The sequence below is a fragment of the Eutrigla gurnardus genome, assembly GCF_963514095.1.
Source record: "Eutrigla gurnardus genome assembly, chromosome: 15".
In the NCBI taxonomy this organism is placed as follows: Eukaryota; Metazoa; Chordata; class Actinopteri; order Perciformes; family Triglidae; genus Eutrigla; species Eutrigla gurnardus.
In genome coordinates this window covers 2603055-2622872 of record NC_139938.1, presented here as the reverse complement: position 1 = coordinate 2622872, position 19818 = coordinate 2603055, and the positions used below count along the sequence as shown (strand labels likewise).

General features: G+C 40.7%; 2 protein-coding genes across 2 annotated transcripts in view; one reads left to right on the top strand and one right to left on the bottom strand.

Moving 5' to 3' along the window:
* Positions 1-19818, top strand: part of cwc15 (CWC15 spliceosome associated protein homolog) — an 89623-nt gene that overhangs the window by 29092 nt on the left and 40713 nt on the right. The window lies entirely within an intron of this gene.
* On the bottom strand, positions 7938-16962 carry cchcr1 (coiled-coil alpha-helical rod protein 1). The gene is made up of 19 exons (XM_084028660.1): positions 16843-16962; positions 16183-16492; positions 15916-16089; positions 15680-15797; positions 15268-15462; positions 14955-15118; positions 14735-14849; positions 14402-14512; positions 13598-13747; positions 13390-13500; positions 13041-13147; positions 12783-12895; positions 12152-12224; positions 11187-11305; positions 10888-11079; positions 9101-9202; positions 8801-8934; positions 8565-8712; positions 7938-8482 (listed from the first exon to the last, which is right to left on the bottom strand). The coding sequence occupies exons 1-19, from the start codon at positions 16910-16912 to the stop codon at positions 8352-8354; spliced, it is 2637 nt and encodes an 878-aa protein (XP_083884786.1). The 5' UTR covers positions 16913-16962; the 3' UTR covers positions 7938-8351.

Genomic DNA, 19818 nt, shown 5'->3' with positions numbered 1-19818 from the left:
AGAGAGAGAGAGAGAGAGAGAGAGAGAGAGAGAGAGAGAGAGAGAGAGACACAGTTCCAATCAGACACTCAGAAAGCCTCAGTAATTAAGTCGTCTAAAAGGCGACCGAGTTTTGCTCGGTTGGAATCGTTGGTTAAAAGTCAGTGAACAATTGTCTAACATAAAAATGAAAATCTATCAGGCTCCCAGAGTCACTCTGCAACTGTGTGCATCAATACATTTCATAAAACGCCAGTCATCATTTCAGAAGCAGTTTTCAGGTAAAAAGCAGAGCTAGGACTGTATTTTATTTATTTGTTTTACTCATTTTGTTTCCGTTTATTAATTCATATAATTAGCCCTCTGGGGATTGGAACGCCAGTTGTTTATTGAGTAAAAGTCTCCGTTTTATTTATATTACACAGAGCTGGAACCTGTGAAATTGGTTGAGGAACTTTGCAGCCACATGCGCGTCTTGGCGTTACACATTTAAGACGACATTAGGGCTAAAGCCTGCTGGGAGAATTGAAAAGTGCACAGCAGAAAGTGCTTTGATGCGTGCACGGCCTCATTTTCCCCGGGCAGATAACGTAAATGAGGGCTGGAACTGGATAATTAAAGATGAGAACTCCGGTTGTAAACAATGTCTTCAAAAAAAAGAATTGTTTTAGTAGAGCCATTATTTATTCTTGGTCAGGTATCAAGATTAAGGAGCAAATAGGATGTAATAAAGGGCGATCACGCGTTGCTCTCCTGAAAGGCCAGCAGATCAGACTTTGCTTTCACAGCTTCACACAATATCATACGCAGAGAGACGACCTGAGGAAATAGTGGGAGGTGGATTAATAACACATGAGCCAGAGCCAAAACCAGAACCCAGTCTGTAACCTGCCTTCAAAGGGGCTCATCAATAAAAGTAATGCCCCGTAAAATTTGTGAGATGAAATGATGATACTGTACTTTGTGTTATGGTGCCCATGGTCAGGGGCCAGACTGCAGTAAGTGATCTTAACCTCCACAGAAAGGTCAGCAGATTAAAAAAAAAGAAAGACCAGTAAGTGCTCTAAAAACCTTTCATGTTTCATTCTGCGAAGCCATATTATGAATTGCTTGTATTTATGGCTCAACATAGAGTTTCAGCTACGGGGTAATGTGCCAGGCTTCTCCACATGTCACATCTTACAATACATTTTATTGTTCACCATTCAAATCCTATTTCATGATGACTTTTCCCTTCTCATCATGAGATGTAGTTCTGACAGCATTATGGAGGTTTCAGAAAACAAACCACAAGTCTCCATTACTAGTGACTGGGTTTTTTCTCAGCTGCCTGCTCTGAGCACTTCCACCCAAGTGGCCTCATCTTTTACCTGCACCTTTATTCCTGTTTACAATCATGTGTATGGGAAATGGAGAGAAAAAAAGGTAGCATTTCAAATGTATTACTGAGGCACCAATGGGTGTGTTAGTCTGGAGCCACAGTTCTTCTCTCAGGCTGCAGATGTCCGACCGTGACACCGTTTTCAGCTGCCAGCTCCGAGTAAATCAATCCGGATGTCTCTCAGTTTGTCCTTCAAGTGGTAACTCCAACCTCCTGAAGACGGAAACTGTGAAAATATAACATGTAATGTACAAATTATTATTTTGTTATTCTGTGCATTTGTTCCTTTATTCAGTTCTCTAGATCACTTGAGAGCAAGAAGACATCACTTTATTTTCAGGGCTCACAGGATCAAACAAGAGCTTTTTCCTTTGAGGTGATTTAATTAGAATATCTGACTTTGGGTCGGGTTCTATGTGTTACAATGCAATTCTGGTCAGAAGGCATTAATTGTTCATGTATACTGAATGAAAGCTGTATTTACACTCCTGTGTTAGGCCGCGAAGCTAAATGTGAATACGTAGTGTTTACCATGTTCACCACTTAGTTTATCGCATTAGCATGCTAACGCGGGCTAGCAGCCTCATTAGCATTAGGACCACGGCTGAGACTGATGCAAATGTCATTTGTTTTGAAGGTCATGAACCAAAGTGTATAAAGAGTGAAATTGAAAACAACTTGCAGAGAGCAAGGCGCTTCCTCTGCCAGAACCAGACACGTGCAGCTAACGCGGCCAAACACAAAGCTGCCAATAAAAGAAGGCATCCTGCATTAAATAGGTGATTTAGTAAATGGAACTCATTTTGGCCCGTCAGAATTCACACGGGAAGCGTCATTTGGACACGCAGTGATCACGCTTTATGGGCCTAATGAAGAAACCAAAATGTGTATATGCCACCTGGCAAATTTACTGCAAAGATAATTACCAAGCTGTGTGCACTGCTCAGTGATTTAGTGACACGTTCAATACTGTAAATGATGTGTGTATGCCTTCAGAAAGTGTTTAACCCACATTTCGCTTTGCTGCACTGAACCAAAACCGTGAATCTGCATAAATATATAAATACATATATATATATACCGTACGTTTCTGAGAATACAATTTGGAGCTCTGCCAGGGAGGTACTTATAGATAATTAACAGGATTTAGAAATCTATTTGAAATGTGCAGAGTGACAGTGTTAAGAGGCTTTAACAGAACTAATATGAGTCTCAGTGAGGAGACTCTGCTTGGAGGCTGGCGGCAGAATTTCAAACAAACCGAAGATGATTTAAGGGCGACTGTGTTACGCAAGTAGAAAGTGCATCACAATAATCTAAACAGGCTGTGACACAGGCGTGAAGGAGGATGAGGAAATCCTGGAATAACCCAGCTAAAGACCCACGATGACTCAAAGAGATCCTGTAGCTGATCACAGTCGCTCCCCGTCCATCTACACGGAGCTGGAGCAAATCTGAACCAGTAGGAATGTGGCAAAATGCCAGCCTTTCAATGCACCAAGCTGATAACTGCACTCACAGCTCACACTCTATAGAGGAGGCATTGAGAACTGAACCAGGATCTGAATGAGATACTTCTCTTCTCAATAAAGGGCGATGATTCTGCGATGAGCCAGGAAGATTTCTTTCCAGGTTGCTGCTGTTCCTGCTCTCCCATTCAGCAGAAATATTGTATCTAATTATTGTTCAATAGTTTCGTCATATTTATTTAAAAAAAGGGAAAAATACAAAGAATTCATGCATGAATAAAGTGTGAGCATCAAATCCTCCCATTTGAGAAGCTGTAACCAGTAAAAGTGTCTTTTTTGCTAAAAAAAAAAAAAAAAAGTCTATAATAAAGAATTACAAACAGTCGGTATAGCCGTCACATCGATACTTGGCGAGGACAACGTCCTAGATTTTTATTTGTTCTAAGATTAATTTGCTGCAAACTTTACATCTCCATTCACTGAAAATCAATCAAAGTCTACAGATATAAAACAATTGGTTTCATTCATCAAGTTTATGCTTTATTCCCTTAAAGATCCTCCTGATTCTTCTTTATTCATAAAACATGCTTTAATATTATGACATGTATGAGCAGGTCACAAGTATTTTGCAGCCTTTTGTTCCAAAACCTGAATAGTTTTCCAATGAGATGATCTTATGAAGATAAAGTGTTTTCCTTAATCAGTTTACATGAGTCTGGTTACCATCCTAATACCTAATATTATAGCATCTGTTGAACGAAGGGAAGACATGCAGAGGAATGGATCGCAGTGCTTTGTAATCACCACCCCCATTCCTTCAAGTTAAAAACTGAAATGTATTTATTGTTCGCAGATGGCAGAATTGTTTCGGCATAATGCCATTTCTTTTCTTCTTGGCGTGATGAAAAGCTGTGATAATATAATTGAAAAGAGTCTACTCCACTGGGAGGAAAAGTCCACTCGTCCATTACTATATTGAGTATGTAATTAAACTGTCACATGATCCTCACACACGGCAAGTGAATCAAATTGTATTTTGTAAAACAGATTATCAGCAAATGAAGAAACGAAAGTCTAAAGATTGTGTAATTAGGAAGTCTTAGTGGAACAGCATGTTGGTAACCAGAGGGGAGCTAAGGTGCAGCAGCACAGAATATTAATGGAAATTTGATTAAAAATTCCCACATCTCTAAACTGAATATCCCACAGGCAAAGCGCTTAAACAACAAAACAAATTAGACGGTGATTTTAATTATCGCTGTTCTGTTTTTGCTTTTTCTGCTCAATCTCAACAACAGATGCTTCAAAGGACAGAACCAACATCAGACTATCTGCCCTTCGGCTGACTTTCCATCGATGGTGTCCAAAGTTCACATTACCTCTAACGCTGTGGAGTCACATTTAGTCCACACGCACTCATTTCAATTTAATGTTTCAGTGTTGGGGTCAAATATTCAGTCACAATATTCATACAACAAATGGTGAATGTGATTCGAGAGAGCTGCAGGTTTTTTCTGTGCTGATCCCAACACCAACACCTGCCAACGCTCCAAACACACAATGGGCTTTTTAGGGGCATTCAATGCTCACTAAATATGAAGAGATATTAACATACTGAAATATGATGTAAGTTGCAACCGACACAAATACAAATAACTTATATTTAGATTAACACTGTTTCTTTTATATGTAAAATATCTATTTAAAAAAGGTGGGCTGCAAGTCCACAAGGGGAACCTGAACAAGCAGATTAGTGCAGAAAAACAACCATAGCATTATTAAAAACAACATGACAAATAATTCTCACATTTGTGTAATTTTTTTTTTTTTTTTTTTGTGTATGGACCTTGAGTCTGAAATAAAAGCCTATCTATCTATCTATCTATCTATCTATCTATCTATCTATCTATCTATCTATCTATCTATCTATCTATCTATCTATCTATCTATCTATCTATCTATAGTGTATAGTGAATATACAGTACATGCACACCAACTCAAACCATGCATTTACTTCACAGCTACTTTTATTTAGGAAAACTTGTGAATAGAAGTTCCTATGGGAAAAGAAAAATAGAAAAGAAAAAATAACTTTCTGTGGAGGTTGAATTGGACTTCAATAGCGACGTGCACATAACTACACCGCTGCTTCCAAATGAGTCACCAATCCTAATTTTAATAAAGAGATTCTGCTTCAGCACGTCACTAATCACGACTGTAATCACGACTTTCCCCGATTTACTTTTCTATTTCCGTTTTTAGAGCAGTAAAACACGTGCAGGCCGCAAGCCTTTTTGCTTTTGTCGAAGTACGTTAATAAAATGGGAAGTCGTGTTCTGAACAACATTTGTTCATTCATTCACACGTCTGGTAAACAACTGTCAACATTTCACCACTGCATTCCTAATTACACCCATCTTCCCAAAGGGAAACTGCAATTACCGTCGCAAACAGGCCGACTGATTGGCACAGGTGGAGCCCTCATCAAGCACACATGACGACGTGCTTACTGTTGCTGTTAGAGAAGAAACCACATGTTGGGTCTCTGTAGAGGAGGTCTGGCTTCCAGCACTTTTTTGTATTGATCGCATTTTAAAATAAACTCATATGCAGAGCAGCATAATTGTTATGATAAATCTCAATGGTTGATGCTCTTAGTCAGAACCCTGAGTACTGGAGTATTTTCATCATCTATTTTTGTCACTGCTCAGACGTCAATACAGCATCACTTCCATCACGGCACAAAGAGAAATAATAAAACGGCCTCATTTACACCTATTACAGGAAAACGCTCTCAAGTTCACTGCAACTCTCCAAACAACGCCCAGCATTGCCTCCATCTATAAATAGGGTTCCTTGGCTGCCTCTTCCTCACGCTGCTCCTCCATTGGCCTGCCGCAGCACCCGGCTCTGATGCAACGTGCCGCACTGGTGGTCGACACCCCCCTGACTCACTGGATCACATCAACCTCAAGCACTGCTTCAAGTTTGCTCTGACCTCCGGCCTGCAAGAACTTTGCACACTGAGGATGTGACCTTTTTGTAGCTTGTAATCCTCCAATCTAAAAAGGCAGCAAATAAAAAGGCAGATTCTTGATAACACAACAGCTATAATGTCCAAGAGAAAATGGGTTGGTTTTAGGGATTTCTTTCAGCTTATTCTAGTCACTGGCTGTAGCACACTTGAATGAGGACTGGTCCCAGGAGGACTGGACGTTGGGGACATTTGGCAAAGTGTGACAGAACGTTTTGCAGGCGGAAGATTACGTTTCTTTAACGCTTCAGTCATGTGAAGTTTGAGTTTAGCCAGTTAGCAACACAGAGGCAGAGACAGAAAACCTGACAGCAAAGAGTCACGTTGTGTAGTTGAGTCATGTCAACATAATTAAACAGAAGGAAGCCCGTCATCTGGCAGACGCTCCTCAATGCACAACAGAGCACTTCCCCTTCCAACCCCAAGGTATGTCCAAGAATTGGTTTCATCTCAGAAATATTTCATACAAAGTTATACAATAATAAGCCCATTAATAATTCCTTGAAAATAAACCGAGTAAAGGGCACAATTATTTTCACAGCAGCTCCTGTGACCAAAACAGTGGAAAGAAGCTGCAGGTGTGTTTCTACCAGAAAAGGAAGAATGGAACGGAGCCTTGACGCAGACACTCGATGACAGGCAGCGATGACAGCAGATGTTGGGATTTGACGCGCTGCACTGTGACAGCACAGTATCAGCCTCAGAACCGGAGGGAGGCGGGTTCAAACACAAGCCCACTCTAGATCCTCAACCTATTAATAAAAACACATGTTTAGTGCCGTCACACCGCATGTTAGTGCTGCTTTGAGTCCGATAAGTAAGAACAGAATCGGCTGGCATTCACTCGTTTGTTTGAACCACTTATTTTACATGTCATTAATTCTAAATCGTTAATAAAAATCCATCTGGAGCTTTTTGATTGGTTTTTATTACCTTGTTTATTTCATGTCTTCTCTGGATTGCAACGCTCTACTAAATTATTCATCAGGTTAACCACAGTGTTCATTTGCTTCTGTGCAATTCTCTCCACGCTGCTGAGGCAGTGAAGACGAAGAAATGCATTTATTCAGGCTGTATATCTTCACAACACATGTGGGACAGAGCAAAGATTTTTAGATCGTCCTGGAAGTTTTTCTCCCAGAATGCTGTTCTGATGGGGTTTTGCCATTTATGGAGAAACACAATTGATTGATTCATTGATTCAATTCAATTAAGTACATATAACACAGATAGTAGATTCCCTTTGTGCATATGGCCGCCCTCACTTACTGCCCTATTTGAAGTTGCAGGTAAGAACCACCTGTATAACCAGAAATCATATTGTTTGTCACGGTCTTCAATAATCCAATAATTCTAATGAAGAAACAACACTTTACAAAGTGAAGCCCAAAAGAAAGCTGGAAATCACTGCATGCTCTGCCCTCATCTTTGACAACATCGCCCTCTGCTGGTTTTGAACTGCACATGAGGAAACATGATTTGCTTTCCATTATTTTTCTTCTGGCAGTACTTTCATCATTTGTCATCATGACTTATTAATATTACAGGGATATTTATATGACATTGCTTCTGACTTTAATTATCTAAAGTACACAAAAACAACAATGGTCACAGATGAAATATTACTTTTGATGGCACGTTCCTTTAAAATGATCCGTCCCGATATATGCAAGTACAGATTGTAAATAACTCCTGCAATGCGTCATCGATGACATTACTGATAGTATCAGAGGCTTAATATATTAAATACAAATTGCATTGTGCCATTTTTAAAACTCTTAAGCGCAGATATAAGCAAGAGTGCACTCCTGAAATCCATTAATTTTCTTTAAAAAAAAAAATCTAATTTGATGCATTCATCCTCTGCTTGCCATGATGAATCACCTCTCCAACAATGAGTGTGAATTATTTTTGATGCTCTTTGAAATTTCTAATAAAGTCTACACTTTCCTACTCCATTTCCTCTCGGCTCTCCCCTGGATCTGTGAGAGGTTTTTTACCTGGAGGCTTGAAACTGAACTATTGCAAAGTTTATTAGCACTCGTGACAACATGACAAATAGTGCAATCATCTGGTTCATCATGTTGTTTATCATCATCCATTCTACAATTTCAGTGTCATTTTAAAATTGACCTCTTCAGATAGCAAATATTGATTTCTTCAGCAGGAAATCATGCAGGTCTTCCCAAATGTCCCAATGTAACGTAAAGAGGGCAGATGCACAAATCACATTGTCTGTATTCTATTTCAAATTTGAATTTATTTAAAACCGTTTGACCTTGTAATCCAAAATTAGCAGTGAGTCTGGATTTTCAGAGACATATCAAATCATTAATTGCTTCATCAATATTTCTCCAAATACACCACAATCTCGAGATAAAAAGACTAAATGTACGATACACGTCTCTGCATTACAAAGAGATACTTGGACCATCATTTTGCACAAATGAAAGGTGTGATTCCTGCCTCCAATGAGTCATCTCAGGTATCAGCTGTGCGGTCGGCCTATGGACGGTCCCACGCTGTCATTCTGCCCATCCTCCTCTGCAGAGTCCTCCGAGCTGTTTACCACTGCAGCACTGAGAGAATGAAGCTCCTCCAGAACCGACATGAGTGTCTCTGACAGGATACAGACGGGCCATTGGTCAGATTAGTCATGTCTGTGTAAATGGATGTGTCTGACACATGAGGAGTTACTTACCGTCCGCATGTACTTGGACTTTTGTTGCCGCAGAGCGACTCCTCTCTGCTGCTCCCAGAGAACATCTAGAAAATCCCTCAGAGGTTTGCAGCGAAGCCATATGTGCTCTTGTATACTCACTTGCCAGCCCTCTCTCAGCAGCAGAAGCCTGGAACAGATTCAGGTCAGAGGAGGTCATCGGCAGAAATGAAGACACAAACAATATTTTTCTGTCTTTTGCTTTAAAAACATCTAACCAGCAATAGTTGTGTGTCTCTCTCCATCTCCTTTAGTTGTTTATCCTGAACATCTCTCTTTATGTGTTGTTGAGTTTCTCTCATTTCATCCCGTTTCCTTGCTGCCTCTCTCTCAAACTGCCGCAGAGTCATAACTGGAAGAGACAATACAGACAGATTGAAAGCCACGGGGAAATGCCGCTATGTATTGTGTAAACAATTCCAATCATAGCAGATCCCAGTCTGCATTAAAAGTGATGACTTCAGCCCCTCCATGTTGAGCTGCTGTAGGCTGAGCTAGTATGGTGCAAGTTGTGCTACCTGCTTTGGTGTGCTCTCTCCTGGCAGTATTCACTCGAGCCTCCATCTCTCTCAGCTTCTCAGCACAGCAGTCCTCGATCTCAGACACTTTGTCCTGCAGGGCTGAAGGAAAGTAACAAATGCACCATTCATCAAGACAGTTTCCAACATACTGACAAATGCGGTTATTTGATCTTCATTTTAAAATACAAAAACATGGTTTCATTGTCATTTTCTATTTCTTACAACAACAAGAGTTTTTGCATTTTAAAATGAAAAATCAAATAACCACTGTTTGTTTTCAAATCCATTTCTGAAAGGAAAATCTAATGACCAACAAATAATCTGACCTATGACACACAGTTAATCTCATCTATTTATCAATGGTTATGATGCAACCATGATAGCTCATGAAGGACTGCAACACAGGACATGGCACAATGGGTATTAGGGCTGACTTGTTGCTTCTTAGGTAGCGGTTCATATTTTCGCTCAAAAGACAAATATATAGGGTGACGAAATTTAAGATGTGGAATTTAAAGGAAATTAAAACCAACAGTGTGGATTTAATGTCTGTATCATTAAAGCAGCTATAATCAATATTTTTACATTACCATTAGATCCCATGAGGACGTGTTTATTAAAGGAGTCGATCATAATGACAAACCCACAGAAAAAATGATCACCGGACTCTACAATTCCCCTCGACTTTGAGGTTATCGTTTCTTTATATTTTTTCGGGTTACAACTTTGCTGTTTTGGTTCAGCAAATTTAAATAACGTAGTTAGCAACTTGTTACTTAAAATGTTGAGCATTTGGCAGCTAAAAAGAAAGATATTTCCCTCAGGATTCGGTGTGGACACAAACACGACTCCCAATCGATGCTAATGTTCCTCCCTAACTGCTGGACGGGAGTGCGAGCGTGTACACAGGCTAATGGTTGCTTTGACATATCAACTTCAAAGGTGACAATATATCAGGGTTATGTTCACAACGTGTTGCTGCCCACAAGTAGCCAAACAATCAGTCAACGGATAGATTGAATACTCAAACAGGTTTATTATTCCTCCTTGTTTATCCGGGCCATTTAAAGATCTCGCCCTAAAGCACTTTCAGTGTAAGTGATGAGGGACAAAGTCAACAGTCCTCGTTCTGTGCAAATATTCATTCTAAAGCTTATCGGAAGCTAATATGAAGCTTCCAAATAGTTAAAATCAAGTGGATCCAAAGTTACAGTCTTTTTAATTACATTTAATAACATTCTCTCTTTTTGTTCCCATCTCTGGAGCTCAACAGGAATTGTAACCTGTAACCTCAGAATATGATTTGTCTAACATATCTTGATAAGCTTTAGAATACATTTTTACATAAAATAAAGTCCATGGATTTTGTCCCCCATCACTTATGCTGAAAGTGCATTAGCAAGGGATCTTCATTGGTCAATATGAAAGGTATTAGGTCAATAAGTCATGTGGCGTATATGTATGTTAATGCATACTCGAAAGGCTGGGACCCTATCTTTTAATGCAGGTCCAAACCTAAGAAGCTCCCAAGTGACCACTGGGGAAAAAACATATTAGGGAAATTCAGTAACTCTCCCATATCAACTACAGTCAAGGTGCTCTTGAGCATGGCATTTAATCCCCAACTGCTCCAGTAAAGCTACTGAGGAGACCAGAGTGGCCAGCTGTGGATTTATGAAGACAGTTACGAAGGGCATTTCTGAAATAGGAGTGCTCCGTCTACTTTCCCTGGATAAGTCAAGGCTGAAAAACAGTCATGCAGCTGAAGGTAGCTGCTGTCTCACCACGTTCGCCATGCTCCCGCTGGCTGAGCAGCTCAGCGCGCAGTTTCTCCAGGTTGACCCTGCTCTCCTCCAGCTGTGCCTGGATCTGCAGCAAGCTCTGCTCGGCCTCCTGTTTGCCAGCCAAAGCCTGTCCGATCTCCGCCCAGCTCTGCTCCTGCGCTAACTGCTGCTGCCGCCTCAGTTTGCTTTCATCTGAAGAGGATATGGAAAGATAAACAGAGACGCATACATTGCCAGAACACGGATACCCAACAGATAATGTGTTATAATAGGGTGTTGTGAGTTGTAAGGGTGCTCACACTGTTCTTTCAGATCAGCCAGAGCTTTCTCGATGAGCTCAGGGGTTCTTTTGAGCTCCTGTGTGAGCTTGTCTCTCTCTTCACACACCGAGCTAAGCTCCGTCTGAAGGTTTGTGATGCTGCAGGGCAACACAGACAACATGGCAGAGCAAATAAAGGAGCAGACAGTGAAGCCGCGTAGTGGAGAAGGAACTGCACAGTGCATAAGAAAGGAAGCAAACCCTGAACAAGACTGGCTTTGCATACAAATGGTCATTTGTCAAATTGTGATAAATTGATACAGTAACAGCAAAATATTCTTATTTATAGCACAATATAATGATCAATATTAATTTCAACCAGAATACCCTTCCTTATTTCCAACCTAATAAAGATGAAACAGATATTTTCATGTCTGACCGTGTATTAATAACAATTCCTACTAAATCTATGAATTTGTGCTAAAAGGATTGTTGGATTTAACGAATAATGTCATAATTAATGCACTCCACATCTGACCAGTAATGTTTTATTTTAATCACTTAACAAGTAAAAGTACTAAAACATCTGTTGTTTACAGTTTGAAAAATGCAAAGAGATGCTTGACTTTCTCCATTTCACATTATAATTAGAGCACTTTCGGTTTGGAGGCTGTGCATCATAATAGGGTAAGCACTTTAAGGACATCACTTTGGGCTCCGGAATATGCATATTATGCATTTGGCTTTACTTTTGCCCTCATGGAGTAAATTATGATCAATTCATTAAAAAAACTTGGTTGCAGACTTATGAAACATCTCATTACAAAACCTCTTCCAAAGCACAAATATTCACAAATATTTGTGAAAAGAAACACACACACAGCCACTTTGCATTTAGTCTAATATGGGAACTAAGATAAGAAAGCTATTATATTTGTAAAACTAGACACAAAACGTAGGCTTTTTTGGATGGGTAAAGATTTAACTAACAAGTAGAGGTCATACCCGTCAGCAGCTTGTTCAGTCTGCTTACTGGCCTGCTGAGCTTTCTGCAGAGCCACCCTCCTCATGGTCAAACCTGAAAAACACAAACATTGTGATGTACTTTTTACCAGAAACATGCGATTCAAACTCAAGCCCTGTGATCACCCATCAATCAATCAATCAATGACTTTTATTTCAGCTCGAGAGACACTGAGGTTTCCCTCATTTACAGTGGCGACGAGCACACAATAAATACAATTACAAGGATGACATAATAAAACAGATTAAAAAACAAATATAAAATACTATAATAAAATAGAAATAAATACTAAATGAGTAAAGAGTTGAGCTAAAACAGTTTCAGTGGGATGTGTAAAATAATCATAGATTTAAATATACCAAAAGTGGGAAGAGCAGTCATTTTTAAATTGCTCTGCAGAGCATTCCATGAGGTCGGGGCACTCTATGAAAAGGAAGTCATTCCCAGGCTGGAGTGAGCTCGGGGAACCTTTAGTAGGAGCAGCTCACTGTACCGGGTACAACCGGTCCCTGTGTTCCAGTCAAGCATAGCTGACATGTAGGGTGGGTGTTTCCCAATGAGAGCTTTGAAAATAAATAAAAAACTGTGTTTCAACTTCTGGTATGACTGCACCTTGGATCGTCTCCACTCGTCTTTTAGCAAAAGTTAGCCTCTGAGTCAAAATTCTGAGCCTTGCTTGAGCTGCGTCCACTTCTGCCACCTTGCTTTCAAATGCCTGACTGAACCTGCGACGAGCAGACAAAATGTGAAAATACAGCGTTAACTGTCAAGAAATGTTCTACCGTGACATAACTGCTTTGTGTTTTTCATTTCATCTCTCTAATTTACCACCTGATCCTCTCAGGTTTGACTTCAGATAAATGTGTTTACCTACGCACTGTCTCTGTCAGGATATTTAGTTCAGCCTCTTCTTTCTGGCTCCGTGACTTTAGCCGGGAATTTTCCTTTTGCTCCTGGGCCAAGTCCCGTTTCATTGTCTGGTAAGAAAAATCACACATCCATATTATACTACAGTATCGTAAACAAATACGATGCTTACTTTTGGAGCTGCTGTTACTAAAACCTCAGCTGCTCTTGCAAAATCTTCATATAGTCAGCATCCACTGAGTCGGTAAAAATTCATGAGGGTTTATCACTTTCCTAAGCGGCAACAAATTTATTGTGCATCATCAAAATTTTAGACAGCTGCGTAAATCACATCACTTGCTCTGGTACTAACCTCCTTTTCCACTCTCTCTAGGTCCAGCTCAGCTATCCTGTCATCTAGACTGTGTTGCAGCACGCTGGCACGGTGCTGCTCCTGCTGGAGCTGCTGCTCCATGACTGTAACCTAAAACATAGCAATACAGCACCACACGTTAAACACTGCTACAAACACAGTGGACATGTTTGTGCTGTGGTATATTAACGGTTGACGATTTCCATACCTTTGAAAGAAGTATGTCCTTCTCTCTTCTTATTTCAATGTCCTTTGAGCGGAGCTGGACGCATAACTTGAACACTTTGTGTCTCCAGAGCTGAAGCACTAGAAAGCCTTCAGATCCATTCTTCAAATTCACAAGCGGGTCTGTCAGAGTCTATTGAAACACACACGCACACCACTTCAGCAAATGCTTCATGGGTAATTATTGCATGCAAATGAGTCTTGTTTTCCAATGCATACTAAAGCTTTTTACAAATGATGAGTGTCTTTTCCTTTATTATCACAACTATAATAATAAACCATCTAAGAAGAGATTTCACAACAGTCTCTGCTCTCAAAAGCATTACAGTGCAACCGTCGCTAAAACCCCAGAATACAAGTTGTTTGATGATTACCAATGGCAACTTTCAAACTCCTGCAAGTTGACATTTATTCCAAACTAACCAAAAAATGTTTTTTTGTGACCTGCAGAGTCATACTATAGAAATACTATATATACACTCGGTTTAGAGCACCTCAGGTGAAGTGAGCCAAATGAATTACCACTGCAGGACTTTGCCATCCTGTCTTAAGCTGCTCCATCATCAATCGTAAAATCCTGTGGGCCCCTTTAAGATCCATGAAGTGCACCCCCACTTCATGGTTCACTTTCAGACTTTTGAGACAAGACTATGGCTGAAAACTTTATAGCCTAAAGCCAACAACACACAATAATAGGAAGCTACTTAGTCTACATAGGAAGCCTGCAAGCAGCAGTGCTACTGCTCACAGCATAAACATCTATCATGCATTACCATGTGACACTCACCTTATTCACTATTTTCTCTTCTTGGAGGGCGAGTATCTCACTAACAGAGTTAAACCTGACCGTCAATAGCTCTGTGGTCATCTGAAGAGCTGCTTTCTCTTTGTTCAGCCTCTACAAGATGAACAATATTGTCAAAAAAGAACAAAAAATATACACATAAAGTATACAAAATAGGGGTAATTGCTATATTTGGCAAATTAACACATACATTTAATAGTAATTTGTCATACAATTCTTTCATTAACCTGCTGAAAAGAACAAGATGTAGCTTTTTCCTGTGCAATTACTTTACAGTAGGCTGATTAAAATCAATACTGTTTATATTGTCTTCACCTCAACAGCTTCATTTAATCGTTCCTTCTCTCCTTTCTCTGGGGAAAGCTGGCCGATGTAATTTCTGAGGCTGTGCAGTGTTGCCGATTGTGTCTCAAAAGCTTGTCCCATTTGGCTGAAATATAAACAACAACTCTCAAAAAAATCAGTGAATCTGACTACAAAGTCACTTTGTGCTATAAATGTTTAGCTCTTTTCAGTGTTAGATTGAATGTGGCACCTTGAATGTTCTTTCAGCTCATCTCTCTCTGCAGATACCCCCATCAGAGTGCTTTTTAGCTGCAGCACTTCGGAGGCCATCGATTGAAGTCTGTCCTGTAGTTCAGCGTTTGTGTTTCTTGCTGCATCCACCTCTGCACAGTGGGAAGCATTCAACTGTTGCAGCTGAAAGTAAAGAGAGCCAAACAAAAGGACATTTTGAGACCCATAAATAAAATGATGTAATACCTTATTGACATGGGCTCTTGGATGCAGGGCATTGAACTGAAATCACTGAAATCAGCATATACACAGTTTATACATTTCCCACACACCTCCACCTCCTGCTGCTTCTTCATTTCCTCCAATTGTTCCGACAGTCTAAGAATCTGCTGTTTGGCATCCTCCGCAGCCTGTAACCTGCCCATTTCAGCCTTCAGAGTGAGCACCTGAGCTTCCTCTTTGCTCCTTGCTACATCTCTCCTCAGCTTTGTAATTTCCTCTCCCGACTCTCTCATTAGACTTTTAAGCTGCAAGAAACAGTTTAAGAATTTAAGAAATGAATCATAGCGAAAATTGATCAATTAAAGCAGTCAGGTGACTGTAAACTATTATTAGGATTACAAAACTGTAATAATAAAAAAACAGCCTACAAACTGCAAAAATTAGTTGCAAGATGCCAGTAATTCTCAGGTGATCATCAACATCAGGGCTGAAATAAATTGTTTAGTTGGGAAATAGTATTACCTGCAAGCTTGTTTTCTCCTTCTGTGCACTGCAGTGAGTGACCTCCGTTCTGATTTGGCCGAGTTCAGTCTTAGCCTGACGTAGCTCTTCACGCACTGCTTCCAACTCATGGCTCTGTCTGCCATACAAGGTTTATGCCATGTTAATCTTGTTCAATATGACTCACAGTTAATCTCTGAAATGTTTAGTTACAAATTGTAAAATGGCCCAAGTGCATAACATAAGCTATCTTGTACCTGTCCAGGGTGCGGTCTCGGTCTCTCATCTCTTCCCTGTGTCTCCCTGCAGCCTCCTTCAGGGCCTCCACCTGCCCCTGTATCCTCTCAGCTTCTGCCTTGTGCTTCTCTCCCTTCAGACGGTGCTCAGACTCCCATCTGGACCACTGTTCACTTCTCTCTGCATATCTTTGTCTGAGGAAAGGGAGCTATTCATTTACCCAATATGCCACCGAACTGGCAGCCAATAATGGTATTTCTGACTATATTTAACATATTGTAGGATACCTTGCAGCAAGGTCTGACGGGTGAACCACGGCGCTTCCTCTTATGCTGTCTCCTTGTAACTTCACAAGTCTCTGGTTCTCCTTCCTTAGTTCCCAGATTTCCTGTTGGGCCTGTGTGATGGAGAGACATGGGTTGGCAGGACTGGGATCCCCTGGTGGTACTGAGGTCTGGCCTGGGTTGGTCCAGGAGATGGGTGGCGTTGTCCCTGGAGATGGGTGGCGTTGTCCCTGTGGAACGACTCTGTGTGCTTCAACAGACTGGACACCTGATGTGAAGTGCGATGGGGGTACCAGGTCCTCCTGGATATTCCCTGCATAACATTAAAAAAGGTTTGTGTGCATGCCTTCCATAAGCTAGCTATGTCTAGTATTATACCAATATAATTTTGATGTTTACTTATTAACGTTAGAGTCAATTCAGCCCGGACTTACGTTACGTTACCAAAATAAACTATGACTTCCCCGTATAGGCTACAACATACAGGCTGACTCGTTGATAATCGGTTAGAGAGCTCGGAGGTTACCGGCTAACTAAGTCAAGTAGGAGTTTTAAGTTAGCGAGGTCACATAGTGTAGGCTAACGTTAGCTAGCATTATCCTAAACTCAACATTTGCTTAAGTTAGGAGCAAATGTCAAATGCGATTAGAATAAGAAACTCACTTGAAACCACCGGTAAGGTAAACTCAGTAGGTACTATAAGCCTTTCTTTCCCCACGTTACGCCTCTCCATGTTCAACACATACGCTGGAAGTCACACACCAAACAGGGAAGCGTTCTACGTTTGTACTCCCGCGGGACCCGTCATTCCGGTTGCCTTGGTTACAGGTTACAGCGGCAACCAGCGAAGCTCTCTGCTCAGCTATTTCAGCGAGCTAGCCATGGACGGCCAGTTTACACGACTCTTAAACTGCAAACAGTGAAATATTCCGGTATGTCTGTGAAGTTAATGCAAATAAAATGAGTTATCGAATATAACTGCCAGACATTACAATCGCGCAGTGCATCACGGGAAAGTGGAAGGAACCGTTTTAATTTTTAAGACGACCCCTGAGTATTGTCTTGCAGGATTTTTCAGGCTTCCCGATTCCTGTTTCCCAGATGTACATTCATCGCAAATATCCTGCATATGTCCTTATCTTATTTATTGGATGGTGAATAGTTTACCACGGGCGGGCCAAATCCATTGAATAACACTGTTGGTAGCTTGCCTGTTAGACTAAATTCAGGACCGCCGAGTTTTCGCACAGAGGTGGAGCTTGTGAGCTGATCGATACGCGTGTATTCTGCGATAGGAGGTCTGTGATGAGGATCATTTCACATGGATTTACAGTATATGTGGAATGAATTTATTCTTCTGAATGTGGTTCCATGAAGCATTTTATTCAGATATCACAAAGATACTGAGAGATATTTTGTGATGGTTAGTGGGAAAGGGACTCTGTCCATGCACTTAATGAAGTTATTGAAACTAAGCCATTCCTTCTTTGCCTGGACTTCTTCTCAGGGGTTTTACATGCTTCCTGGACAGAAAATAAGTGCATCTTTGAATGGTAATTAGTGATGATTTGGTTATGTAACTGAAATATACTATAGGACAGATTTCCATTAGGCATTTGCTTATTGGTAGATCCCTGTGTGCTTACTATCTGCAGTGATGCACATTTTGCACAGATTGCATTTCACATTGTGAATCTATAATTTGCAAACATGAGCTCACCTGCAAAGAATGAACTGCATTGCTTATTGTATGATTGGCAGTGTAGTAACTATTCAGAAGGCTACAATCACTATAACTACCATTTTTTCATATATTTTATTTTCTCTGGTGTCTTCAGCAGACATTTCTGTTTGCTCTTACCAAAAGTATACACTCTTCTCCACAGCTGCCGTGACCCACTTTCCCCCTGGGGTTCATTAAAGTTTCATATCATATAATATAATCTATTTATGGTGTATTCAATGAACAAAGCAACATTTTAGTTGTTTAACACAAACGTTCATCCAACCTGACAATACATTAAAATACATTAAATAAAGAATAGACAACGGTGCATAAAAATACATGTACACTGCCAAGACAGACAACTGGCAGAAAGACTGTGGACCTTGTAAGGAGGTAAGTTGTTGCTGGAGGAGAACAGTGGCAGTGCTGTGCATTATTTGGGCATGTGCTATATTGTATCCTCTCAGCATTCGACAGACACCGCAGCAGGTCCTGAAGAACAAAGCAGAGGGAAAGAGGGATGGGAGCTGCCAGGAATCCAGAAAACAAAGGCAATACTGACCCTTCTCAGAAACAGGGCAGAATTAAGATGCAGCTCTGTATCTTTGAACAATACTTAAGTGCTAATCTAGGTGGACCTGCACTGCCTATAGTGCTTAAAACACGGGGCAGCTAAAAATACCATTTGGGGAAAAGCCAGCCAGCAAATTGAGACAGGTTTGTGCATTTTCAACAAAAATGTGTAATATGGTAAAGACATCTTTCACTACATCCTCCGGCTCCTCCTGGTTGATCCCAAGGAGTTCCCCGGTCACAGGAGATATGTAATTCCTTCATTGTGTTAGAGGTCTGCCCCTGGCTCTTCTCCCAGTTGGATGTGCCTGAAAGCATCCTTAGCTGATGCCCAAACCACCTCAACTTGTTCCTTTCCATTCCTGTGGCAAATATCTGTACATTTCTCACACCACATTTCTCCCCAGAGAGAGAGAGGGGGGGGGGGGGGGGGGGGGGGGGGGGAGTCTCATTATATCATAGCGATAAAATGTACGTATAGAACTGAATGAATGTTATTGTTTTTTTGTTGTATTAATTTGTTCATCTTTTGGAGAACCAAACCTATTATAGCGGTTAATTCACTGCATTCTTATAGCACTTTTCTAGTTTTGGGTTGGGGTTCAGTATCTTGCCCGAGGACCCTTTGACATGTAGGGGCCAGTGAATGAACGACTGACCACTGATCCCTGACCACACACAACCTTTTGCAATATAGGCAGTAAATACAGCCAGATTGACATTTCCCATGGGAACGGCCCTCTTCACAGTCCTAAACCAATGTCAGTGCACTGTGAATCTTTTCATTATGCCAGGGAATTCAAATATTTCTCTTATTGTCACTTAAGGACAATGGGTACCCTGGCATACCCATGGCCACGGAAACTGCTTTATCTATGTCCCTAATCAAGCTGACTCAGCCTACACTTACCGTGGGGTTCATGTGGAGAAACTGTCCATGATTGCAAATATCTGGACTGGAAATTGTGTCTTTAATTAAAATGTCTTCCTTTCTAATAGTGTGCTTGTTGAACTCGTCACATGCCACAAGGGTAATACCGGTAAGTCCAACACACACAGAAAAATGCCCTCATTAAAAACTTAGTATAGGTAGCGGATCCATTAAGGCCCTGCTAAAACAGCAGGTGACCTGGAATGCCTTCTCCTCTATATATATATGACTTACTTGCTTAGAATGAAGATGATAATCCCCATGCATTTACATAAGATCTATTTATATATTTTAGAAACCCATGTGCGCAGACAGAGATTGTTCCCTCATTGAGCATCAACAGACAATAAATGTATTTTCTCTGTAAAGGCTTTGCTTGCTTTGATAACCCAGCTTGAATCAGACATCA

Bases quoted from the DNA above. Each gene is read 5' to 3' on its own strand.
- cchcr1 (XM_084028660.1), bottom strand. From the start codon at position 16,912: ATGGAGAGGCGTAACGTGGGGAAAGAAAGGCTTATAGTACCTACTGAG. The intron at 14,513-14,734 runs GTGAAGACAATA...TTCATCTTGTAG, and splicing joins GATTAAATGAAGCTGTTGAG to AGGCTGAACAAAGAGAAAGC. The intron at 13,148-13,389 runs GTTAGTACCAGA...TTTTCTTACCAG, and splicing joins TAGAGAGAGTGGAAAAGGAG to ACAATGAAACGGGACTTGGC.